The sequence below is a fragment of the Aedes aegypti genome, chromosome 2 (genome assembly GCF_002204515.2).
Source record: "Aedes aegypti strain LVP_AGWG chromosome 2, AaegL5.0 Primary Assembly, whole genome shotgun sequence".
Lineage (NCBI taxonomy): Eukaryota > Metazoa > Arthropoda > Insecta > Diptera > Culicidae > Aedes > Aedes aegypti.
This window is the reverse complement of record NC_035108.1, coordinates 15,157,612-15,184,998: the sequence shown is the minus strand read 5'-3', so window position 1 is coordinate 15,184,998 and position 27,387 is coordinate 15,157,612. Positions and strand designations below refer to the sequence as shown.

The following is a 27,387-nucleotide window of genomic DNA, read 5'->3' as shown; positions in this document are numbered from 1 at the left end:
ACTTTCGTTGATGTGGGCCATCATTCTGTTCAAAATAACCTTTTCAAAAAGTTTACTGATGGAGGAAATCAAACTGATTGGACGATAGCTAGAAGCTTCTGCAGGATTTTTGTCTGGTTTTAAAATTGGAACAACCTTAGCATTTTTCCATTTGTCAGGAAAATATGCTATTTGAAAACATTTGTTAAATATATCAACTAGGAATGATAAGCTACTTTCTGGAAGTTTCTTGATGAGGATGTAGAAAATTCCATCATCGCCAGGAGCTTTCATATTTTTGAATTTTTTAATAATAGTTCTCACTTCTTCCAAATCAGTCTCCCAGGCATTTTCGAAAACGTTTTCTTGATTGAGTATATTTTCAAACTCCTGAGTAACTTCATTTTCAATTGAACTAGTAAGTCCTAAATTAAAATTGTGCGCACTTTCAAACTGCATAGCATGTTTTTGAGCTTTTTCGCAATTAGTTAGTAATAATTTGTTTTCCTCTTTCAATGCCGGTATAGGCTTCTGAGGTTTTTTCAAGATTTAAGATAATTTCCAAAAGGGCTTAGAGCCAGGGTCCAATTGAGAAATTTTATTTTCAAAATTTTTGTTTCTTAATTGAGCAAAACGCTTTTTGATTTCTTTCTGCAAATCCTGCCATATAATTTTCATAGCAGGATCGCGAGTGCGTTTTTAAGACGGATCAAGAGTTTAAGATCATCGTCTATAATCACGGAATTGGAAATATCCTGAAGAGCACTCATCAAATAAAATTCTGCCGTTGGAATTACTTTGAGAATTATTCCATGACCGATGTTTGGCATTAAAGTCACCAATGACAAAAAATTTTGACTTATTGCGAGTAAATTTTCGCAAGTCAGTTTGGAGCAAATTAACTTGCTGTCCAGAGCATTGAAAAGGCAAATAGGCAGCTATGAAAGTATATTTACCAAACTGTGTTTCAACAGAAACACCTAAAGTTTCAAAAACTTTAGTTTCAAATGATGAAAACAGTTGATGTTTTATACGCCTATGAATAATGATTGCAACTCCCCCACATGCCCCATCAAGTCGATCATTACGATAAACAAAAAAGTTAGGATCTCTTTTGAGTTTAGATCCAGGTTTTCAATAGGTTTTAGTTCAAAAATGTGAACCTCATCGAGTAGCCTATGTTGGGTGCATGAATATTCTAAATCGTTAGTGTCATTGAAGGCTCTAAATGCGGGAAATAGAACATTTTTCTACAGTAATTTTGGGTTGCCCTTAGCAACGGGTGTTTTGCAATTTTTAAGGCTCTTTGCCTACAGCAGCGATAGGCGTGAGTTTCACTTGCTTCGCTGTCTGCGATTGGCTTTGTTTGGCTACTGTAGAATGAGTTTCAGATTTTTTCCCAATCCTGTTTATAAAAAAAAAACTCCTTCGAGCCGGATTTGAACCAGCGACCTATGGATTACTGAACTACTGTTTCACACTCTACAGTCCACCGCTCTACCAACTGAGCTATCGAAGGTTGATGAAAATGATCGTACGCCATTCAATTTAATGAGGTAAAATCAAGCATTGATAGAAACAAATAAAAACAAATTCGCCTGTTGCCATCGGAGGCCGTATCTGTGTGGGTTGTTGCACGTCATTAGCAGCAAGTTAGTTGAAACACGCCGTTTTTTTTTTGTTCCTCCCGCGTGCGAAACGATCCGACAGATTTTGATGGGTAAATCATTTCGAACGTGTGAACAAACACTCGTGCTGTCTTCGTATCCAACCAATTAAAAACTAATAAATTATCCCCGTCGGGTATGACGGCGATCGGTCTGCGAGCGATGGTGCTTTCGTTTTCGAAATCTGGCGCTGAGAATAGCAGCGTCGTGGGGGGAGCAAGGTGCGGTTTATTAGTCAATCGTCCTAATTGTATACATTTTTTAAGATAGTGTATTTTTAGACTACGACTGCGGTCGAAGACGTAGATGCTTGGCGAGTGGCCTGATTTGATAATGATTTATTTTGAACCGAACGTCATCGTTTTTTTTCTTTGCACACTAACATGGGTGTGCTCTCATTGCTTCCGTTTGAATCATTTAAAATATGTAGTGTGTTTAAGAAAAAACGCAATGACGTGGAACTGCGGCGAGAGTTTTTTTTGTTTATACGTGAAAATTGGAAAATAGCATTATAGGTATCGGTGAACGTCAGAGGCGGAAGATAGGTTCAAGATCATGTGAGCGAAACTTGTGGCTTTGCACACGTTTTTCTACGGTTTGTTTAAATTGCAAATTACTCGAATTTCTTAACGATATTTGAGTTGTAAATAACTTTTTTACATCTATCTCAAGCATGCGTAGATCATATTTTCCCAAAGTTAGTGTGCCAGAACTCACTTTTTTGGAAGGCTTCTAGAAAGTTAAGTGGAGAAAATGTTCGACCTTAGTTGAATTATCAATATTCGTAGAAAAACTAAAACAGCTGAAAAAAAAAAATGCACAATGGATCTCTCATCAGGCACAGCAAAACTGTGTCAGGTTAGTTTTCCATTTTAGGTATAACAATTTTAAAATTGAAAGCTTACACCCTTGAGGTGGTATTATAATCACTCATTTTACGTGCGGTTTTATTACAGTTTTCATTTAGATTATATCACGAATGTTGTAATTCAAGTTTGAAATGGTCTGAGCGTGTTAAAAATCTATTTTAATTGCACTGATTTACACTTCCTGGCAATATATGAGTTACAACTATGATCAATATGTATCGAACGCATTAACTAACATAGTATAGCATAGCATAGACTGTAAAAGCCTGTCAAGTGTTGTTACTACTTGTCGGAACTATTAGGAATTAGAATTCGATCCACCCACCTAGCACGCTGCGCTCCAGGCCTTCTTGTACCAACCGGATCCGACGCGACCACCATCTTTGCAGGGTTGCTATCTGACATTCTGGAAACATGCCCTGCCCATCGTATCCTTCCAGCTTTGGCCACCTTCTGGATACTGGGTTGCCGTAGATATGGGCGAGCTCGTGGTTCATCCTTCGCCGCCACACACCGTTTTCCTGCACACCGCCGAAGATCATCCTAAGCACCCGACGTTCGAAGACTCCATGTGCTTGCAGGTCCTCCTCGAGCATCGTCCGTAGAGGAATACCGGCCTTATGAGCGTTTTGTACATGGTACATTTGGTGCGGGCGTGAATCTTTTTTGACCGCAGCTTCTTGTGGAGGCCATAGTAGGCCCGACTTCCACTGATGATGCGCCTCCGTATTTCACGGCTAACGTTATTGTCAGCCGTCAGCAAGGATCCAAGGTAGACGAACTCGTCGACCACCTCGAAAGTATCCCCGTCTATCGTAACACTGCTACCTAGGCGAGCCCTGTCGCGCTCGGCACCACCAGCTAGCATGCACTTTGTCTTGGCCGCATTCACCACCAGTCCAACTTTTGCTGCCTCGCGTTTCAGGCGGGTGTACAGGTCTGCCACCTTTTCAAATGTTCGGCCGACGATGTCCATATCATCCGCGAAGCAAACAATTTGACTGGATCTCGTAAAAATCGTACCCCGGCTGTTAAGCCCGGCTCTCCGCATAACACCTTCTAGCGCAATATTGAACAACAGGCACGGAAGTCCATCACCTTGTCGTAGTCCCCGGTGTGATCCAAACGAACTGGAGTGTTCGCCCGAAACCTTCACACAATTTTGCACACCTTCCATCGTCGGTCTTATCAGTCTCGTGAGCTTCCCGGGAAAGCTGTTCTCGTCCATGATTTTCCATAGCTCTACGCGGTCGATACTGTCGTATACCGCCTTGAAATCGATGCACCTTTTCATTGGGACGGGACCTGGTATTCACGACATTTTTGGAGGATTTCCCGTACATTAAGACGACGGAAGATGATCTGGGATAATACTTTGTAGGCCGCATTTAGAATGGTGATCGCTCGGAAGATCTCACAATTTAACTTGTCGCCTTTTTTTGTAGATGGGTCATATTACCCCTTCCTTACACTCCTCCGGTAGCCGTTCTATTTCCCTGATTGTGCGTATCATCCGATGCAGATAAATGACCAGCCTCTCCGGGCCCATCTCTATGAGTTCAGCTCCGGTACCATCCTTACAAGCAGCTTTATTGTTTTTGTGCTGGTGTATGGCATCCTTAACCTCCCTCAAAGTGGAGGCTGGTTGGTTTTCATCGCTCGCAGTACTCACGAAGACATTTCATCCGTTGCCTCGACCTTCATTGCCGGTGCTCTCAGCGCTGTTCTGGAGTTCATCGAAGTGCTTCTTCCATCTTTCGATCACCTCACTTTCGTCCTTCAAGATGCTCCCATCCTTAATCCTGCATATCTAGGCTATCATATGTTCTGTTGAAAGAGTTTTGGGCGCAGTCTAACCATGAGTATATACCGGTCAGAGTCGATGTTTCGCCACGATACTTCCTGACGAAGAAAATGTCGGAAAAGTGCACTCCATCAATCAGAACGTAATTGATTTGTGATTCTGTCTGCTGTGGTGGTCTCCAGGTGTATCGGTACGGAAAACTGTGCTGGAAGTAGGTGCAAAATCAATCAGTCATAGGTAGTTTACGTTTTTCAGCTGGAAAGCGCTGAACCTTCCAATAATCGGTCTGAACTCCTCCTCCTGGTCAACCTGAGCGTTTAGATCTCCTATGATGATTTTGACGTTGTGTCCCCAAGCCAGCTTTTGTACCTACGTTCGAGTTGCACGTGAAAGCGTCTTTATCATCATCAGTGATTCCAAGTGAGGGCTTTTTTTATTATAATGAGGTATCAAAAAGTTTCAAAAACCTGGCCTATAGAGAAATGACACTGTGCCTATCCACTAGACACTATAGTCCTCACTTTCGGCGGATTCCACAAAATGCGATTTCTCTGGGGGGCTGTGCATCTGCACTTCTATTACGCTCTTGACGTTTTCCCGTTCTGCGGTTTGGTCTAGCTTGTTGAGCAGACTGCCTTTTCATCTTCCTCCGCATCTCTGTCTAGTCTCACCTGTCTAGTACCTCTCCGCTTAGTTTGCAGTGCTTCACCCCAGGCCGGAACTCCGTATCTCAGTATCGACGATGATACGCTAGCTGATAGCTAGGGCCACGGGCGTTCGACATGATCTTTGTAAGTGCTTTGGTTGCCTTTGCCGCCTTCTCACATGCACAGTCGACGTGGCTGATGAAGTATAGCCGATCATCTATCATCGCACCCAGGTGTCGGAACGACCGTTGTGATGCCATGACATGTCCCCCGACGGTAATCCCAGCGTGTTGAACCGCTTTGCGATTGCTGTCTAGTAGCACCTCCGTTTTGTGGAGGGCTGTCTTCAGCTTGACTCCATTCATCCAGTTCTCGACCGTGCCCATTGCCTCCGTGGCTAGCACTCCCAGCGTCTCGCCTATTACTGTTGGGACGACGTCATCAGCAAAGCCGACGATCTCAACGCCCATGGGTAACTGCAGTGATAGGATACCGTCGTACATCCCATTCTACAGCGTCAGAACCAGTATGGACCCTTGCGGAACTCCCGCCGTTACTCTTAACTCATTACGGACGGTGTCGGTTGTACACACCAACACCCAATTCTCTGTGTCTCTGCACCTTCGTCCAGGCACTTCTGCATCAGCTTCCTGAACATATCCGGGTACGCTAGGATCGCTGCTTTAAGTACCACTTTCGGTATCCCATCCGGTCCGGGGGCCTTTCTCATATTCAATGCTTTCGCCGCTGCTACAAGCTCGTCATTGGAGGCCTAACGATCTTCGGCGTTTGAAAGTTGCTCTGGCAGCTTGGAATGCAACCTTTTGCTCCTCTTTGACTTCTACGTTCCTTGTTTTCTGGTTCCTTCTGGGTTTAAGACAAGCAGTGTTGAGGGCGTTGAGTGTCTCGTTCCACCAGTACGCGGGACGTCGATCGTTGCGGAGCTCCCATTTTCGAGGCATCATTGTATCACATGCCCTTGCCATCGATGTTGTCAGCCCTACCGCATCCAAGTTCAGGGCATCGCTGTCGGTGCGATCTTTGTCGAATGCCTTCGTCTTCCACTGCCGGTTGCCAAATGTATTCCTCCGCTGGCTAATCATGTAGCGTATCGCCTGGTGATCGCTATGCGTGTACTTTTCGCTTACCCTGCATTTCAAGTTGCCCGCCAGTGTTGGACTAAAAAAAGTTAGGTCGATGATCGACTCCTGTCCGTCTTTCCGAAATGTGCTAAGGGTGCCTTCATTGTACAATTGTACGTCTAGCTTCGCTAGAGTCTCCAGTAGGTTGTAACCTCTGGCACTGGTTACCCTGCTACCCCACTTCACCATAGGCCGTCACCTTCAATCAGCACTGGTTTTCGACCAACTAGCTCGTCGGTCAAGTCCTCCAACATCCGACTAAATTCTTCGAGCGTCCATCTTAGAAGCGCGCAGCAGCTGCAAAAGTAAATTTCGTTAATTTTAACGATCACGCACCCCACCTTTGAGCTGGTAACCACTACCTTGATAGGAAACCTAACCGTCACTTGTATTATTGGTGGTACTCGATACGGTTCAGCTATTATCGAAACGTCGCACTTAGTTTCTGTTGTCGATTGCCACAACAGTTGCTGTGCGGTGTCGCAGTGATCCAGGTTGATCTGCGTTACCACCATTACTGTTGGGCTGCGTTCGCCTTTTGGTACGCGCGGCAATTGAAGCTGCCCGTCGAATGGGTGTTTCCTTCCTCCGGTGAGCAGAGCAAGCACCTTAGTCGGTTCTTGCAGTCTTTTCCAAAGTGACCTAGCTTTCTCAACATTTCCTGCACAGTTCGGTTCTGCCCGGAACTTTACAGCTCGTCGCCGGGTGTCAGAAGTCCATGCACTTGAAGCATCGCATCGGTGGCCTATCTGCTCGTGTCACGAGTATCAGAGGGCAGTGAGGGAGTGAGGGCTGTGCACGTTTATTATGAACGTTGAAGAACCGGCCTTTGATCCTCAACTTGCACGTTCTTCCATTGATTGGCTACCAACCGTTCACGCGCCTCCGCATATCACCCATAACTATTCAAGCTATTCGCAGCTCGTGTGTGTTGCCGCAGCTCTGGTAGATGGTATGGTTACCTCTGAACGTTCGCACCATTGATAGCTTCCAGCACACTTCCTGAAACCCTACGATGCCGAATCCGTGATCCTTCAGTATATCGGCGAGTATGCGTGTGCTCCCGATGAAGTTGAGAGATTTATAATTCCAATCGCTAGTCCCTTTACATCGCTGTGGTCTTCACCGATTGTCCCGGTTCGTATTATCTCGTTGATTATTCGTTGCTTGATACCAATCCCATAGATTTCCGGAGGACCATTCCATCTAAATGTTCGGAGGGCCACAGTGCACAGTTGATCTCAGAATCCTTCTCTGGGACTCGGACGATGACCAGTCGCCCCTAACATGGAGTACAGACGCTCCAGGTTTGCAGAAGCAAACCCGCTCTTCCCTGTCAGAATATGTCCGAAGTTCCCACCGGGGTTTGTTCCTGATCTTCACTAAGGTTGCTCATACTCCGACCAGTACCACGAGAAGGTAGGGATAGGAGTTGCTAAAGAGGAGGCTAAGGAGCACACAAAGGGGTCATTTTTATTCCTTCAGGTACGCGAGGTACCAATGGTACCCAATGCCCAGCATTTATCAACCTTCAAGTATCCTTTACATATAGCACCACGGTCTAGATCACGTAGCTATTTTTACATTAATTGTCATAATACAGTGGGATTCCGTTTTTGGCACCCCCCGATTTTGGCAACAAAATGGATCCGTTTTTGGCAACATTTTTCAATATCAACAAAATTTGTATTTTTCTGTAAATATTATTGTGTCGATTGTTTTAGTCATTTGGAAAGCAATCCAGCTTCACGCTTACCGCATTCCAGAGTTCAATTTTCGCCGATATTTCTCAAAATGTCACCAACTTTTAGGAGCACCGTATGCGCTTATTTAATTCTAGATGACCGTATAGTCGCAACGTTTCATGAAGTCATTAATCTCTATGAGTATCTACTAGTATCAACTAGAGTTTCAACATCTTTTCTCAGACATTCACGCTTTATGACCAGCCCACTTGAGTATGCCGGTAGGCAATTGTATTTAGTAAAAGTCAGTTTATTTCAGATTTGGAACAGCTTTTCTCAACAAACCAACAATGACATAAGAGGAACAAAAAAATCACACAGAGTTTTCATCTACAATTTCGTTTCGCCATTTCAGCACGCTGTTTTTTAAATGTGGAATTACATGCATTGCTTATGTAGAACATACCAAAGCAAAAGAAGTAAAACACTTTTTTTTAAGAAACGATCCAATATTTAATTCTAGTATTACTCAAGCTAGAGTATACTACGTGCAATATCAAGATTTAATTCATAATAATAATAAATCTGTCGATTCCTTGTAAATTCCCAAGATTTCTGAGGCAGCCTGTGAATTTTTAAAGGAATACTGCGGATTCTTAATTGCATTTTGAATTTTGAATATTTTTGGTAACATCCTGGGGATTCTGTACAGGTTTTCAGCGGAATGTGAAGATTGCTAGTGGCACTCTGGAAAGTCCTTATGAACTTTTGCGAATTTCGGTCGGAAACTTGAGAATTTTCAGCAATATTGCAGCGGAATCTTGAAAGCGCTTAAACTTAAATCTTCAAAATTATTAGCAAGCTCTTGGGTAGATGTGAATTCCTATCTGGCTCCTAAGTAAGATCCGAAGAATTCTAAGCAAGATTCTGTGGATTCCTAGCAAGCTAGTTTAGAACACAAATGGGTTCTATACCATTTTGTAATAATTTTCAGAGGAATTTTTCATCCATATTAAAAAGACAATATACACCGTCTTAAACCAAAGGCTGCACTTATATTATACAACGGACACACGAAACAACAATTCATTGAAGATGATGAATTTTTGTTTGACAAAAAGATTCCTCCAACAGGGGCGAACCTCCACAAAATCGAACCTGCACTCCGTATTGTAATACACCTAAACGATTGACACCGCTAACCTCACGGCTACGAAGCCCACATTTCTATGGAAAAATCTATTGAAGGCATAGTCAATATTATGTTTCAAAAATATAATAGTTTTTTATTGGTACAGCAAATGATTTCAGTAGTTTTTGTGTGCTCTTTGACTGTAGTCAATCATTTGATATCAGATGCCTTACAAGAAATTTAATTTAAAATAATCATTTACAAGTTATCGAATATTATCAAATTTGACGCTTGGGAATAAAATAGAAACCAACTACCGAAAAGCTAAACATTACATATACCTTGCAATTGGATTAAATGGACAAATTGATGTGAAGTTTTGCGAAAAAGTTACACGTCTTCTCAGTGAAAGTTTTTTCTTCAAGTTTATTTAATTAGAATCATTCAGTTTTGTAACACCTAGAACTTTTTTTGTAAATACGCTTCCAATGAAATTTATGTATTCTTACACTACTTTGAGTAATTGTTCAGTTCTTGAACAAAGGACACTTATGTGATTATTATTTTAACTTGACCTAGGTATACAAATAGTATACATAAAGTTCGAATCCTTGAAGATATTTCTGCTTTGAAAAGTGTGTAGAACGCCTGTCAAAATAAAAATGACGAATCTTGAGATTTATAACATAGTCCTATCCTACGAAAATCTACTTTGAAATGGACCGTTCGGAAGTCTTGGCCATCATTTGGTTCCATAATTATGATGGAACAACGTCAAAATGATATTTTTGAAATTAAAAAAATGGGTTCCGATTTTGGACGGTTCCGTTTTTGGCAACTGAAAATTTCGACTTTGTTGCCAAAAACGGAATCCCACAGAACAGAGTTCTGTTTGATCTCTTGACCTTGACACTTGCTTTTCCCGGGGCAAGCGACGAGGGCAGGATCAAACATGTCGCGCGTCGGTCTCGTAAGTGAAAAAATGGCGTGATCGGTGAGTTCGGTTGAAGAAAGTGAAAAAGTGCCGCGATCGGTTAGTTCTGTTTGATCTTTCGACCTTGACACTTGCTTTTCCCGGGGCGAGCGACGAGGGCAGGATCAAACATGTCGCGCGTCGGTCTCGTAAGTGAAAAAGTGGCGTGATCGGTGAGTTCGGTTGAAGAAAGTGAAAAAGTGCCGCGATCGGTTAGTTCTGTTTGATCTTTCGACCTTGACACTTGCTTTTGCCGGGGCGAACGACGAGGGCAGGATCAAACATGTCGCGCGTTGGTCTAGTAAGTGAAAAAGTGGCGTGATCGGTGAGTTCGGTTGGAGTAACTGAAAAAGTGCCGCGATCGGTTAGTTCTGTTTGATCCTTCGACCTTGACACTTGCTTTTCCCGGGGCAAGCGACGAGGGCAGGATCAAACATGTCGCGCGTCGGTCTCGTAAGTGAAAAAGTGGCGTGATCGGTGAGTTCGGTTGAAGAAAGTGAAAAAGTGCCGCTATCGGTTAGTTCTGTTTGATCTTTCGACCTTGACACTTGCTTTTGCCGGGGCGAACGACGAGGGCAGGATCAAACATGTCGCGCGTTGGTCTAGTAAGTGAAAAAGTGGCGTGATCGGTGAGTTCGGTTGGAGTAACTGAAAAAGTGCCGCGATCGGTTAGTTCTGTTTGATCCTTCGACCTTGACGCTTGCTCCTGGGCAGTGCGTCAAGAAAGCCCGAACAGTTTTTTTTTTTTTTTATTATTCTTTTTGGGTCGCGCGCTTATTTTTTTTTCCTGAGTGCTTTTTTATAGCCGAGCAAACGAGTGAAGCCGAAAGTGGATTGTGGCTGCTCAGTCAAGGATAACGGATCAATTGGTGAGCTCGTTTCATGCTACTATTTCTAATCTATAAAATATGTATGACTGCACATTCAATCGTTACAATGGTGGGATGCAAATATGATTTTTCAACAAACTATGGATGGTTCGTCACTGTGAGTGTCGACACAAACTCTGATTCATGATTTATTTATGTTTAACATTTTTTTTTTCGGAACACCTCTTATATACCTTTATTTTTGTAATTAAAAAAACTTTGAATGGTTCAACACTACAAGTGTAGACTTGCGAAAGGTTCACTTTATTCAACAAACTTTGGATGGTTCGCCACTGTAAGTGTCGGCATAAGAATAAGAGTGTTCTATGATGTCCCAACCAATCGAGTTTTTTGTTTCTTTTCAAATGAGTAAAATATAATAACACATGCTTTCGTCCTGTCAGCTGTAGGAATGTTACATTTAGGTATTTGTTCAACAAACTTTGAATGGTTCGTCACCTCAAGTGTCGGCATAATTTTCCTCTACATAGAAATTGTTCATATCAAATGAAAATATTATATTTACGTATAAGCATGTATATATCTCACAAATCATTGTTTATCATGGTCTAATCGCTTATCAAAGTGAATCCTATGACCCAACGATCCTCCCCATTAACAAACATCCCTCCCAGTAACCTTTGTGGAGATGCAGAGGCAAACACGGTCTCCAAAAAGCAAAGGTTACACACTAACATTCCTTCCCCCAATCCCACCTGACTGCAAGGACGTGGCCGGCGCCGTTATTGACCCTGTATAAATAGAGGCACTGAATTATGCACACTGAAGAAGATTATGGCCAATCCCAGCCGAACTTCTAGTTGATTCTTTGTGCATTTTCACTGACTTCGGTCAATCACGGAATAGCAACCATTGATATGTGTAGTCAGTCTAAGCTAAGCTAAGCTAAGCTAAAAACGGAATCCCACAGAACAGTGGACTTTTCTGCAAAAAAATGTCTTGAAATTCAATATCTCTGGATGCCGCTGGAATAAAATCGATCTTTTTACCGCAAAAGAAAGATTTTTTCATAGGCTAAACGATAATGACGTGAGAATTCACTGCACGTTATTTTTTCGTACGGTTTTGGCATATTTAAGGTAATTTTACCCTATTTTCAATGGAAGTGATACATTCATAAATCAATATCTCTGGATTCCGCTGGAATAAAATCGATCTTTTTACCGCAAAAGAAATATTTTTTCATGGGCTAAACGATAGTGTGGTGAGAATTCACTGCACGTTATTTTTTTGTACGGTTTTGACCTATTAAAGGTCATTTTACCCTATTTTCAATGGAAGTGATACATTCATGATTCAATATCTCTGGATTCCGCTGGAATAAAATCGATATTTTTACCGCAAAAGAAAGATTTTTTCATGGGCAAAACGATAGTGTGGTGAGAATTCACTGCACGTTATTTTTTCGTACGGTTTTGTCCTATTAAAGGTCATTTTACCCTATTTTAAATGGAAATGAAATATTCATTAATCAATATCTCTGGATTCCGCTGGAATAAAATCGATCTTTTTACCGCAAAAGAAAGATTTTTTCATAGGCTTAACGATAGTGACGTGAGACTTCACTGCACGTAATTTTTCCGTACGGTTTTGGCTTATTAAAGGTCATTTTACCCTATTTTCAATGGAAGTGATACATTCATAAATCAATATCTCTGGATTTCGCTGGAATAAAATCGATCTTTTTACCGCAAAAGAAAGATATTTTTCATGGGCAAAACGATAGTGTGGTGAGAATTCACTGCACGTTATTTTTTCGTACGGTTATGACCTATGAAAGGTTATTTTACTCTATTTTTTATGCGAATTAGATGTTTATAAATGTATATCTATAGACTCCGCGGGGATAGAAACGACCTGTTCGCCTCTGAAGAAAGATTATTTCATATTCAAAAGGATGGTGGGATGAGTATTCACGGCAAACGAGTTTTTTGCACGAGTTTGTCCGATCGATTGTCATACTACTGTTTTTGTTAGAAATTATATGCTTCTTAATCAATAACTCTGAATTTTGCTGAGATAGAACCGATATTTTTGCCTCAATAGCCAAACAATATTGAGGGGAGAAGGTGGGGAACGTGATTTTTGAGTATGATTTTTGCCAATTAAAAAAATATTTTTTTATATCCTATTTTTTATAGGATTGAGATATTCATTAATCGTTTCTTTTGATTCCGCTGAAATTTTTGATTCTTTCGAGGTACAAAGATCGTTAGTATATCTTTGAACCTCGAAAGAATCAAAAATTTCATGAGTAAATTAATGGTAGAGTGAGTACTTACGGTACGTTATTTTTTCGCATAGGTTTGTACTATCAAAGGCAATTTCACCCTGTATTTGTTAGAAATGAGATACCTCAATATAGTTTGTTATGTTAAAACATTCTAGAAAGACTTATCTTATCGGTACTTGGTCGTTGTCAATACTTGAAGCAGAAAGGTGTAATGATTTTTTCATTGGATGCTAGTAACTTTCGCTGAAAAAGACAACTGGTATGAATATATCATTTCCATTGAAAATAGGATAAGAAGACCTTTAATAGGTCAAACTCGCACGAAAAAATAACGTGCAGTAAATACTTACCTCACTGTAGTTTTGCCCATGAAAAAGTCCTTCTTTTGCCGTAAAAAGATCGATTTTATTCCAACGGAATCCAGAGATATTTAATTACAAATATATCATTTCCATTGAAAATAGGGTAAAACGACCTTTAGTAGGTAAAAACCATACGAAATATAACGTGCAGTGAACTCCACCTCACTATCGTTTCGCCCATGAAAAAATCTTTCTTTTGCGATAAAAAGATCGATTTTATTCCAGCGGAATCCAGAGATATTGATTTATGAATGTATCACTTCCATTGAAAATAGGGTAAAATGACCTTTAATAGGCCAAAACCGTACGAAAACATAACGTGCAGTGAATTATAACCTTACTATCGTTTAGCCCATGAAAAAATCTTTCTTTTGCGGTAAAAAGATCGATTTTATTCCGGCGGAATCCAGAGATATTGAATTATAAATATATCATTTCCAATGAAAATAGGGTAAAATAACCTTTAATAGGTCAAAACCGTACAAAAAAATAACGTGCAGTGAACACTCACCTCACTTTCGTTTAGACCATGAAAAAATCTTCCTTTTTCAGTAAAAAGATCGATTTTATTTCAACGGAATCCAGAGATATTGAATAATGAATATATCACTTCCAATGAAAATAGGGTAAAATGACCTTTAATAGGTCAAAACCGTACGAAAAAATTACGTGCCGTGAATTCTCACCTCACTATCGTTTTGCCCATGAAAAAATCTTTCTTTTGCGATAAAAAGATCGATTTTATTCCTGCGGAATCAAGAGATATTGATTTATGAATGTATCACTTCCATTGAAAATAGGGTAAAATGACCTTTAATAGTCCAAAACCGTACGAAAAACTAACGTGCAGTGAATTATAACCTTACTATCGTTTAGCCTATGAAAAAATCTTTCTTTTGCGGTAAAAAGATCGATTTTATTCCAGCGGAATCCAGAGATATTGAATTATGAATATATCATTTCCATTGAAAATATGGTAAAATGACCTTTAATAGGCCAAAACCGTACAAAAAAATAACGTGCAGTGAATTCTCACGTCACTTTCGTTTAGCCTATGAAAAAATCTTTCTTTTGCGGTAAAAAGATCGATTCTATTCCAGCGGAATCCAGAGATATTGCATTATGAATATATATCATTTCCAATGAAAATAGGGTAAAATGACCTTTAATAGGTCAAAACCGTACGAAAAAATAACGTGCAGTGAACACTCACCTCACTATTGTTTAGACCATGGAAAAATCTTTCTTTTGCGGTAAAAAGATCGATTTTATTCCAGCGGCATCCAGAGATATTGAATTTAAAGACATTATTTTGCAGAAAAGTCCACTGTGCACTGTATTGTTAAACCTTTGCTGATTAACAGCATATGGCTTGAGAAATTTTCAAAAACCTTAAAAAGTTAAAACTTACAAAACCTGTGTAAATATGGCAGAAAAATTTTCAGTAAAAATAACAAAAAGCTATCAATTTCCAAAATATTTATTTTTTTTAGTAAACCATGCAATCTTCGAACATAATGAATTTCCAAACAAGACTCTACAAAATTTTCGCAAATTGTCAGAGATATTAACATAAAAATTGCCATGCTTTCGTAGAGTGATCCTAAAGAATGTAAAAATAAGAAATTATATCTTTAGTCCAGTAAACACTCAAGTGCAACTAGGGTAGGTGTACCAGTTATGGCCATAGTGGTTCCCTATTTCGCCATACGTGATATCTTGAATTCCTTCACATTTTGAAAAATCTTTTGTGTTTTAGCAGTAAAATAAAGGATAAATCTTGATGTTTAAACATTCAAAAAGATTAAAAATATAAAAGTTATCCAAATTTTGCATATGGCCAAATAGGGAACCACTATGGCCATAACTGGTACACTTTCCCTATACGTTCACTTTTTAACTGCTGCTTTAAATTTGTTCTGATCCCATTTTGAATTATCCCCAAGCAAAAGCATAACTTTTCCACGAATCATAAATTGCATTTTAACTCGATTATACCATGCTGACCACAACATCATCACATTAAAACAAACTGTCACTTACCCGCTCTGTTCCAGTTGCCCTGCAGAAAGTTTGAACTCAACACCGCCTACGCAAGCCTTCGTCTGTAACGAAATGAAAAAAGGGAGGAAAATGTGTCATTAACTAGTGGTTTATCTTTTTCCTATTTGCAGGCAAAGCAATCGGACTGCCGGATCACTTTCTAGCGCTGAAACCGGGCAGCAAAGGAGGCGGTGTCATTCAGGTAATTTGAGCGCCACTTTGGCCGATGATTAAGTGAAGTCATAACCTATTTAGCGCCTCTTCTTGCAACAACTGCAGACATCTGCTTCGGAATGCGTCCTGGTGACTATGTTGGCAGCTCGAGCGCAGGCCATCAAATATCTCAAGCAGCAGCATCCGTTCGTCGAAGAAGGCCATCTGCTGTCCAAATTGATGGCCTACTGCTCCAAGGAGGCTCACAGCTGCGTGGAGAAGGCTGCTATGATCTGTTTCGTAAAGTTAAGGATTTTGGAGCCGGACGAAAATTGCTCCCTCCGGGCTGATACGCTAGTTAAGGTGATTCTAATCAATTAGGGAAGCGTAATGAACTGATGATTAAGGGTTATAATTGACAGGCCATGGAGGAGGACGAACAGCAGGGACTGATTCCTTTCTACGTGTCCACTACCTTGGGCACTACGGGATCCTGTGCATTTGACGATATCAACGAAATAGGGGAGGCTTTGCAGCGATTTCCAAGCGTTTGGTTGCACGTGGACGCCGCGTACGCCGGAAATTCGTTCATCTGTCCGGAGTTGAAGTATTTGCTGAAGGGAATCGATTACGCCGATTCGTTCAACACAAACCCGAACAAATGGCTGCTGACGAACTTTGACTGTTCGACGTTGTGGGTTCGCGATAGGATTCGATTAACTTCAGCTTTGGTGGTAGGCTATCATTACATGGTTTTCATCGAAAGGGTTACGTGTTAAAATTTCTTTCGAACAGGTTGACCCTCTCTACCTGAAGCATGGATATTCGGACTCGGCGATCGACTATCGTCACTGGGGTGTACCGTTGAGTCGCCGCTTTAGATCACTGAAACTATGGTTCGTACTGCGAAGTTATGGTATTACCGGACTTCAGAACTACATTCGACATCACATCGATCTGGCGAAACGGTTCGAGCGGTTGGTCCTGAAGGACAATCGCTTCGAGGTGTGCAACGACGTCAAACTTGGACTGGTGTGTTTCCGACTGAAGGGGTCGGATCGGATCAACGAGAAGTTGCTGAGTAGTATCAATGCATCTGGGAAAATTCATATGGTGCCGGCTTCGGTTAACGAGCGATATGTGATTCGGTTCTGTGCTACGGCGCAGAATGCCATGGTGGAGGATATTGGTGAGTTATCATAATTTGTGTAACAAGCTGATTAGAGTTGAATTGAACTATCGATTAAATGTTAAACTTATAGATGAATTCTTCAGCACAATTAAACCTTCTAAAAGATGTTAACTAAAGAAAGGTGTGATGAAAATATGGACAATACATTAGCAACTTTTAGAATTTTCCATACAAACTTTGGTTGGCTAGACTTTAGATATTTACAGTTTAATAAAATTCTCACAACACAAGCGCATAATATACTTGTTTGAGTAATTTTCCATTCACAAATAAGGACGATTTCACTACAAAAAAAATAAAAAATTGTTTGTTACAGAATATGAAAGGCTGACACAAATAGCGTTTGTTATTGCTTTTCAACTCGTGAAAGGAAAAAATAGTAAAAGATATGTGTTGATAAATTTCAAGTTATGCCTGAAGTTTTGTGAAATTTTCATTCAAAACAGCCCATTGATACTCATAGATCTAACCCTTTATTTTGTATGAAACATCGAAAATCGTTTTTATTTTAATTTATTGGTGTACAAGGGGGTCAGAGATCATGTCTCCAGCATAAGTTTGAAAACACACATAGGTATAGGAGTTTCGGAAGTAGGCAGCGCAACATCTTCGACCAGAAGGTTCTTTGAGTTTTGCTTCTACTCTAAACTTCCACCACACGTGTGAATGATACAAGGTCATTAGAACGTGAATCAGTCATACATATAGCGGTAGTATAGTGTTTTTGCCTAAGTAAATTGGAATGGAGAGATTTTGTTTGGTGTTTTGTAAATTGCACTGTGGAACAAATTTGTTATTAGTTAATCTGATTTACCTTTTAACAGGTAATAAGAATGTTTACAGAGAAGTGGTACATTAGTTTTCTCGGCCATTACGCTGCCTCGATAAGGGTCATGTCTACCTCTCCAATGAATTGTTTCTCGTAGTAATGGCAGGTTGGATATGAAAACCACATAAGGAGAGAAGAAATGTTAGTGTTTGTTACATGCTTTATTGCAGTATTGGCCTACAATGAAGTCGTACAAAATTCGCTCTTTAGATTCCCACTATAACAATTCCCATGCTGCTTCCGATAAACTCCATGCAAACGATCTCTGTACACTATTTACGGCATTCAGGACATCTCAACAAAAATGATGACAAACAACAAAAATAAATCCGGAGAGCGAAAACTTTCATGTTTTATTTTAAGACAATCCAGCATTATTGCATGTGTGAAATTCTTGGTGATATTCTCACAACGGCCATTCAGAATGGTTCGAAGGATGTAGATAAAAGACGACATGTGAGTTGGGGAAGTGGTGGAAAAATGAACACCGAGCCTTTTGCCGAGAAAAAACAAATTTGATTGATTTTTTATCACGCACGGACGATTTAGAGCATAAATCTGAGTGTTCGAGTTGATACGGAGGTCAATTGAAGTGCAAATGTCAACGAAAACTAAGATTTTAGAAAACCTCGTTTGAAAATTAGAACTGACGTAACTTTTAGCACGGGAGTCTTGAGGTTTTTCGTTATGATATGATGTCAAATCTGATACCTTTAGATTTCTTTTTGAATGGGTTACAATCATTAATGGATATACTATCGGGAATGCAACGAAAATTTTCAAAAATATTTGTTTTGCTCACGTTTTTCGCATGATGTTCATATTACCACCAACAGCTTTTCATTTTACATTTTAGTGCAGGTAAAATGAACATTTGCATCGTTTTTTGATAGCGATGAAAATATGTGAAAATTTAACTATTTCAGTCTGAATTTGTGTCGCTGCTTTACATAACATCCCTATTTTTGATGATATGCGAAAGAACTATAAAAATTCCTCGTTTTTCTATCAGAAACAAGATGATTTCCTTAAGGTGTTCATTTTACCACCTCTTCCCCTAAGCTCAGAAACGACTATTAATCTAATACGAAATTATGACCTTCCATCCCATCTTCAAGTGCTCACCACAAGCACAACAATTCATTCTGGTACTTTCGAATGTCCATGTTTAAACTTGTTCAGACCAGAAATCTGCCTCCACCAAGTTGGCAGAACGAGCCCAAACCCCTTTCTGAATACCTAAGGGCAGGTTGTATGAAAAATCGAAAATTTATTAAACAATACTGTAAGTGAAAAAGAATTTTATCCAAAAATTAACACAGGCATTTACAAATTAAAAAGTGTTTAGATTAAATGTGGTCAAACCAACGGGGGTACCCGGTATACCGAATGCAGTTTGGACATGGCGTCCGACAGAAATGATAATCTTTTCCACGATAATACTCCAGCATACCCAACTACCACACTAAGCATTTTTTCAAGTCGTTTAAAAAAGAGTTACCGAAGTCAGAGTGTCAGTTTAAGTGTGTATGTTCAAGAATTTCAACTGGAATACACCTCCAGAAGTCACTATAGGGTTTCAATCAAAGATTTTTCAGAATTTTTTCAACGAAATTCAGCCCTAACGGAGTGTATTTTCTTCAATAGCTCAACCAGTATCTTCTATCTCCATAGCTCCAAGATTACTCCAAGGATATCTTTGGAAATCTTCCAGACATTTCACAAATGGCCTCTATGAATTTCTTCAGGAATTCATCCAATAATTCAATTGATTTTTTTTTTTGAATTTTATAATGATTTCTTATGATGCTCCTTGAGAAATACCCGAAGAACTCTTGCCAGGATGGCTAATAAAACTCTTAACCCGAGAAGGATTCTCTAGAAAGTCTGATAACTTTGTAGTCGATTTCCAAGAGGAAATAATATTTGGGAGATCATCGATTGGGGAGAACCTATGAAGTAATTTTAGAAGGAATCCACGGAGAAAACTATTAAACGATTTACTTAACATCCTTGATAGTTGCATTAACATTCAATTGTAGCATTTTATGCTCTGAATACAATGTTCAACCCAATTGTCTGGTTTTTTGCTTCTTGACATGATCCAAACTGATCCACACATAACTTGAACGTTTTCAACAGTGGATGTGGAGTACATTTAAGTTAAGCGACTTTCAATTCCAAGATCTGTTCACATTATTGAGCATGAGCATCAGCATAGATGACCGTGAAATACGTAGTTGCTACTTCCGAGATTGACCAGAACAATCGAAGTTGCACAGCGATTTTAAGTCAATCCAAATCCAATCCAAATCCAATCCAAATCCAATCCAAATCCAATCCAAATCCAATCCAAATCCAATCCAAATCCAATCCAATCCAATCCAAATCCAATCCAAATCCAATCCAAATCCAATCCAAATCCAATCCAAATCCATCCAATCCAAATCCAATCCAAATCCAATCCAAATCCAATCCAAATCCAATCCAAATCCAATCCAAATCCAATCCAAATCCAATCCAAATCCAATCCAAATCCAATCCAAATCCAATCCAAATCCAATCCAAATCCAATCCAAATCCAATCCAAATCCAATCCAAATCCAATCCAAATCCAATCCAATCCAATCCAAATCCAATCCAAATCCAATCCAAATCCAATCCAAATCCAATCCAAATCCAATCCAAATCCAATCCAAATCCAATCCAAATCCAATCCAAATCCAATCCAAATCCAATCCAAATCCAATCCAAATCCAATCCAAATCCAATCCAAATCCAAACCAAATCCAATCCAAATCCAATCCAAATCCATCCAAATCCAATCCAAATCCAATCCAAATCCAATCCAAATCCAATCCAAATCCAATCCAAATCCAATCCAAATCCAAATCCAAATCCAATCCAAATCCATCCAAATCCAAATCCAAATCCAATCCAAATCCAATCCAAATCCAATCCAAATCCAATCCAAAATCCATTCCAAATCCAATCCAAATCCAATCCAATCAATCCAAATCCAAATCCAATCCAAATCCAATCCAAATCCAATCCAAATCCAATCCAAATCCAATCCAAATCCAATCCAAATCCAATCCAAATCCAATCCAAATCCAATCCAAATCCAATCCAAATCCAATCCAAATCCAATCCAAATCCAATCCAAATCCAATCCAAATCCAATCCAAATCCAATCCAAATCCAATCCAAATCCAATCCAAATCCAATCCAAATCCAATCCAAATCCAATCCAAATCCAATCCAAATCCAATCCAAATCCAATCCAAATCCAATCCAAATCCAATCCAAATCCAATCCAAATCCAATCCAAATCCAATCCAAATCCAATCCAAATCCAATCCAAATCCAATCCAAATCCAATCCAAATCCAATCCAAATCCAATCCAAATCCAATCCAAATCCAATCCAAATCCAATCCAAATCCAATCCAAATCCAATCCAAATCCAATCCAAATCCAATCCAAATCCAATCCCAAATCCAATCCAAATCCAATCCAAATCCAATCCAAATCCAATCCAAAATCCAATCCAAATCCAATCCAAATCCAATCCAAATCCAATCCAAATCCAATCCAAATCCAATCCAAATCCAATCCAAATCCAATCCAAATCCAATCCAAATCCAATCCAAATCCAATCCAAATCCAATCCAAATCCAATCCAAATCCAATCCAAATCCAATCCAAATCCAATCCAAATCCAATCCAAATCCAATCCAAATCCAATCCAAATCCAATCCAAATCCAATCCAAATCCAATCCAAATCCAATCCAAATCCAATCCCAAATCCAAATCCAATCCAATCCAAATCCAATCCAAATCCAATCCAAATCCAATCCAAATCCAATCCAAATCCAATCCAAATCCAATCCAAATCCAATCCAAATCCAATCCAAATCCAATCAAATCCAATCCAAATCCAATCCAAATCCAATCCAAATCCAATTCCAAAATCCAATCCAAATCCAATCCAAATCCAATCCAAATCCAATCCAAATCCAATCCAATCCAATCCAAATCCAATCCAAATCCAATCCAAATCCAATCCAAATCCAATCCAAATCCAATCCAAATCCAATCCAAATCCAATCCAAATCCAATCCAAATCCAATCCAAATCCAATCCAAATCCAATCCAAATCCAATCCAAATCCAATCCAAATCCAATCCAAATCCAATCCAAATCCAATCCAAATCCAATCCAAATCCAATCCAAATCCAATCCAAATCCAATCCAAATCCAATCCAAATCCAATCCAAATCCAATCCAAATCCAATCCAAATCCAATCCAAATCCAATCCAAATCCAATCCAAATCCAATCCAAATCCAATCCAAATCCAATCCAAATCCAATCCAAATCCAATCCAAATCCAATCCAAATCCAATCCAAATCCAATCCAAATCCAATCCAAATCCAATCCAAATCCAATCCAAATCCAATCCAAATCCAATCCAAATCCAATCCAAATCCAATCCAAATCCAATCCAAATCCAATCCAAATCCAATCCAAATCCAATCCAAATCCAATCCAAATCCAATCCAAATCCAATCCAAATCCAATCCAAATCCAATCCAAATCCAATCCAAATCCAATCCAAATCCAATCCAAATCCAATCCAAATCCAATCCAAATCCAATCCAAATCCAATCCAAATCCAATCCAAATCCAATCCAAATCCAATCCAATCCATCCAAATCCAATCCAATCCAATCCAAATCCAATCCAAATCCAATCCAAATCCAATCCAAATCCAATCCAAATCCAATCCAAATCCAATCCAAATCCAATCCAATCAATCAAATCCAATCCAAATCCAATCCAAATCCAATCCAAATCCAATCCAAATCCAATCCAAATCCAATCCAAATCCAATCCAAATCCAATCCAAATCCAATCCAAATCCAAATCCAATCCAATCCAAATCCAATCCAAATCCAATCCAAATCCAATCCAAATCCAATCCAAATCCAATCCAAATCCAATCCAAATCCAATCCAAATCCAATCCAAATCCAATCCAAATCCAATCCAATCCAATCCAATCCAAATCCAATCCAAATCCAATCCAATCCAATCCAATCCAAATCCAATCCAAATCCAATCCAAATCCAATCCAAATCCAATCCAAATCCAATCCAAATCCAATCCAAATCCAATCCAAATCCAATCCAAATCCAATCCAAATCCAATCCAAATCCAATCCAATCCAATCAATCCAATCCAAATCCAATCCAAATCCAATCCAAATCCAATCCAAATCCAATCCAAATCCAATCCAAATCCAATCCAAATCCAATCCAAATCCAATCCAAATCCAATCCAAATCCAATCCAAATCCAATCCAAATCCATCCAATCCAATCCAATCCATCCAAATCCAATCCAAATCCAATCCAAATCCAATCCAAATCCAATCCAAATCCAATCCAAATCCCAATCCAAATCCAATCCAAATCCAATCCAAATCCAATCCAAATCCAATCCAAATCCAATCCAAATCCAATCCAAATCCAATCCAAATCCAATCCAAATCCAATCCAAATCCAATCCAAATCCAATCCAAATCCAATCCAATCCAAATCCAATCCAAATCCAATCCAAATCCAATCCAAATCCAATCCAAATCCAATCCAAATCCAATCCAAATCCAATCCAATCCAATCCAAATCCAATCCAAATCCAATCCAAATCCAATCCAAATCCAATCCAAATCCAATCCAAATCCAATCCAAATCCAATCCAAATCCAATCCAAATCCAATCCAAATCCAATCCAAATCCAATCCAAATCCAATCCAAATCCAATCCAATCCAATCCAAATCCAATCCAAATCCAATCCAAATCCAATCCAAATCCAATCCAAATCCAATCCAAATCCAATCCAAATCCAATCCAAATCCAATCCAAATCCAATCCAAATCCAATCCAAATCCAATCCAATCCAAATCCAATCCAAATCCAATCCAAATCCAATCCAAATCCAATCCAAATCCAATCCAAATCCAATCCAAATCCAATCCAAATCCAATCCAAATCCAATCCAAATCCAATCCAAATCCAATCCAAATCCAATCCAATCCAATCCAAATCCAATCCAAATCCAATCCAATCCAAATCCTCCAAATCCAATCCAAATCCAAATCCCAAATCCATCCATATATCCAATCCAAATCCAATCCAAATCCAATCCAAATCCAATCCAAATCCAATCCAAATCCAATCCAAATCCAATCCAAATCCAATCCAAATCCAATCCAAATCCAATCCAAATCCAATCCAAATCCAATCCAAATCCAATCCAATCCAATCCCAAATCCAATCCAAATCCAATCCAAATATCCAAATCCCAAATCAATCCAAATCCAATCCAAATCCAATCCAAATCCAATCCAATCCAATCAAATCCAATCAATCCAACCAAAATCCAATCCAAATCCAAATCCAAATCCAATCCAAATCCAATCCAAATCCAATCCAAATCCAATCCAAACCAACCAATCCAATCCAAATTCCAATCCAAATCCAATCCAAATCCAATCCAAATCCAATCCAAACCAATCCAAATCCAATCCAAATCCAATCCAAATCCAATCCAAATCCAATCCAAATCCAATCCAAATCCAATCCAAATCCAATCCAATCCAAATCCAATCCAAATCCAAATCCAAATCCAATCAATCCAATCCAAATCAATCCAAATCCAATCAAATCCAATCCAAATCCAATCCAAATCCAATCCAAATCCAATCCAAATCCAATCCAAATCCAATCCAAATCCAATCCAAATCCAATCCAAATCCAATCAATCCAAATCCAAATCCAATCCAAATCCAATCCAAATCCAATCCAAATCCAAATCCAAATCCAATCCAAATCCAATCCAAATCCAATCCAAATCCAATCCAAATCCATCCAAATCCAATCCAAATCCAATCCAAATCCAATCCAAATCCAATCCAAATCCAATCCAATCCAATCCAAATCCAATCCAAATCCAATCCAAATCCAATCCAAATCCAATCCAAATCCAATCCAAATCCAATCCAATCCAATCCAAATCCAATTCCAAATCCAATCCAAATCCAATCCAAATCCAATCCAAATCCAATCCAAATCCAATCCAAATCCAATCCAAATCCAATCCAAATCCAATCCAAATCCAATCCAAATCCAAAAATCCAAAAATCCAATCCAAATCCAATCCAAATCCAATCCAAATCCAAAAATCCAAATCCAATCCAAATCCAATCAAATCCAATCCAAATCCAATCCAAATCCAATCCAAAAATCCAAAATCCAATCCAAATCCAATCCAAAAATCCAATCCAAATCCAATCCAAAAATCCAAATCCAAAATCCAAATCCAATCCAAATCCAATCCAAATCCAAATCCAATCCAAATCCAATCCAAATCCAATCCAAATCCAATCCAAATCCAATCCAAATCCAATCCAAAATCCAATCCAAATCCAATCCAAATCCAATCCAAATCCAATCCAAATCCAATCCAAATCCAATCCAAATCCAATCCAAATCCAATCCAAATCCAATCCAAATCCAATCCAAATCCAATCCAAATCCAATCCAAATCCAATCCAAATCCAATCCAAATCCAATCCAAATCCAATCCAAATCCAATCCAAATCCAATCCAAATCCAATCCAAATCCAATCCAAATCCAATCCAAATCCAATCCAAATCCAATCCAAATCCAATCCAAATCCAATCAAATCCAATCCAAATCCAATCCAAATCCAATCCAAATCCAATCCAAATCCAATCCAAATCCAATCCAAATCCAATCCAAATCCAATCCAAATCCAATCCAAATCCAATCCAAATCCAATCCAAATCCAATCCAAATCCAATCCAAATCCAATCCAAATCCAATCCAAATCCAATCCAATCCAATCCAAATCCAATCCAAATCCAATCCAAATCCAATCCAAATCCAATCCAAATCCAATCCAAATCCAATCCAAATCCAATCCAAATCCAATCCAATCCAATCCAAATCCAATCCAAATCCAATCCAAATCCAATCCAAATCCAATCCAAATCCAATCCAAATCCAATCCAAATCCAGTCCAAATCCAATCCAAATCCAATCCAAATCCAATCCAAATCCCAAAACGGTAACCGTTGCATACTCCAGATACGTATCACACGATTAATGGCATAAGGTCGTTTGGCATAAGGTCGTTTGTCATAATTGGTCGTTTGGCGTAATGGCCGTTTGGCATAATGATTGACTTTTACCGAGATCAACACCACCGAGCCCATAGCAACAAATTTTTGGTGAATTCTAAACAAACCGATTCTAAACGACGTTCCGTACATTTCAGGTGATTTGCAAAAATGCCCTAATACTTTGAAAATTTATGTTGTGAAAAGGTCTTGAAGGGTTCATTGTACACCAAATGTAAATGTTAATATGAAAAATGTAATAACTCTTAATAATAAGTTGTGGAGGTGTTTTATAAATAACAAAAAAAACGATGTTTGCCTTTACAATTCTGTGTGCCGACATCAAAGTTTCAAAAATCCCTATGCTCAGAGTTCTTCGATCGATTCTGATGAAGTAATATAATTGGGTTATATTTATGATTGAACATATCATTGTAGCATTGACAAAATGTATCGCCTATTTCAGTTTGGATACTATTCTGGTCATTATGGGAACGTGGTAACCAGATATCGGTTCCGATAGGGCATTTTCAGAATATCATGAACTGATACCTTTCGACGGTTTAAAATTCATGATTTTCCACCCGGATTTCAAAAATTGCCATCGGTAAATTTTTGGAAATTTGATGGCTCCATAGGACTCCAAATGTTTTGGAACCGCTGTGCCGTGGAATTTCTTGCTTTTTCACACAGAAGTGAATAAACATCCTTTCATACCATTACTCTTTGTTGTAGCGCTACTTCCCAACCGGTGCAGAGTTTGCATCTCAACTGGATATTTTACATGTACTTCCACTTTATTGACCTGGCAGCTTTTTTTGTAAATTGACCATTTAATTGCATTTGTATATAATTCTCCAAATTGCAACCAATAACACGCTCTGTCAAGTGGATCAATTTAACATTGATTTTTTATCTTTTTGATAATATTTTTTGCATTTCCCTATCATTTTCATTTATAAAAATGTTAGGTTCCCTAACAAATATGGACCTATTTTCGGAACATTACCGAATTCAAAAATCTTATAGTATGCATAAAAACTATAATTCATTTAAGATTTTTCCTTAAAATTCATAAAATCAATCGAACGATGGCAATGTTACAGAATGTTGAAACTTCGATGTCGGCACCCAGTACTGTAAACGTTGATTCCAACTAGGATTTGTATCCTTTGACAGAAACACGTATTTTGGCCTCAACTGTAAGATCGCCTTCAGTGTCGTGTACTAGACTCGACTCAATTCTTTATTAGAATAATTCGTAATAATATAATAATGTATCCAACAATCTCCAGATTACGCTTGGGACGTCATTACCGACTTTGCAGCGGAGATCCTCGAGAAGGAGCAAGCCGACGAGGTGACGGAGATCGTGGATCGCCGCAAGACCCACACCCTGGCCCAGAAGCGATCGTTCTTCGTCCGCATGGTGAGCGATCCGAAGATCTACAATCCGGCCATCAACAAGGCGCAAACTCCTCGCATTTCCACGGAAGTCACGTCCCCGTCTGCCGACGGGACGGTCGTAACCGTGCAGTCACCAAAGTAAGATGGATTTGGGTTGCGTAGCATGATGAT

The 27,387-nt window shown here is 39.1% G+C and overlaps 2 protein-coding genes and 1 non-coding gene across 8 annotated transcripts in view; 1 reads left to right on the top strand and 2 right to left on the bottom strand.

Moving 5' to 3' along the window:
* LOC5578216 (ribonuclease P protein subunit p25-like protein) overlaps positions 1 to 27,387 on the bottom strand; it is a 259,804-nt gene that overhangs the window by 94,722 nt on the left and 137,695 nt on the right. For 2 of the 3 annotated variants that reach the window (XM_021839953.1, XM_021839955.1), the window contains exon 2: positions 15,427 to 15,488. The gene's annotated coding sequence lies outside the window, so the exon portion shown is untranslated. Of the gene's footprint in view, positions 1 to 15,426; positions 15,489 to 15,673; positions 15,767 to 27,387 lie in introns of those variants that run through there. The other variant, XM_021839954.1, reaches the window with a different exon arrangement.
* The window catches only part of LOC5578213 (aromatic-L-amino-acid decarboxylase), a 57,003-nt gene that overhangs the window by 28,851 nt on the left and 765 nt on the right, over positions 1 to 27,387 (top strand). For all 4 annotated transcript variants that reach the window (XM_021839950.1, XM_001656807.2, XM_021839948.1 and 1 more), the window contains exons 3-7: positions 15,558 to 15,628; positions 15,706 to 15,942; positions 16,002 to 16,313; positions 16,375 to 16,768; positions 27,105 to 27,354. In XM_021839950.1, the coding sequence (XP_021695642.1) occupies positions 15,558 to 15,628; positions 15,706 to 15,942; positions 16,002 to 16,313; positions 16,375 to 16,768; positions 27,105 to 27,354 (1,264 nt within the window). The remainder of the gene's footprint in view (positions 1 to 15,557; positions 15,629 to 15,705; positions 15,943 to 16,001; positions 16,314 to 16,374; positions 16,769 to 27,104; positions 27,355 to 27,387) is intronic.
* Positions 1,404 to 1,498, bottom strand: Trnay-gua. The gene is made up of 2 exons: positions 1,462 to 1,498; positions 1,404 to 1,439 (listed from the first exon to the last, which is right to left on the bottom strand). It is a non-coding gene; the product is annotated as a tRNA-Tyr (tRNA).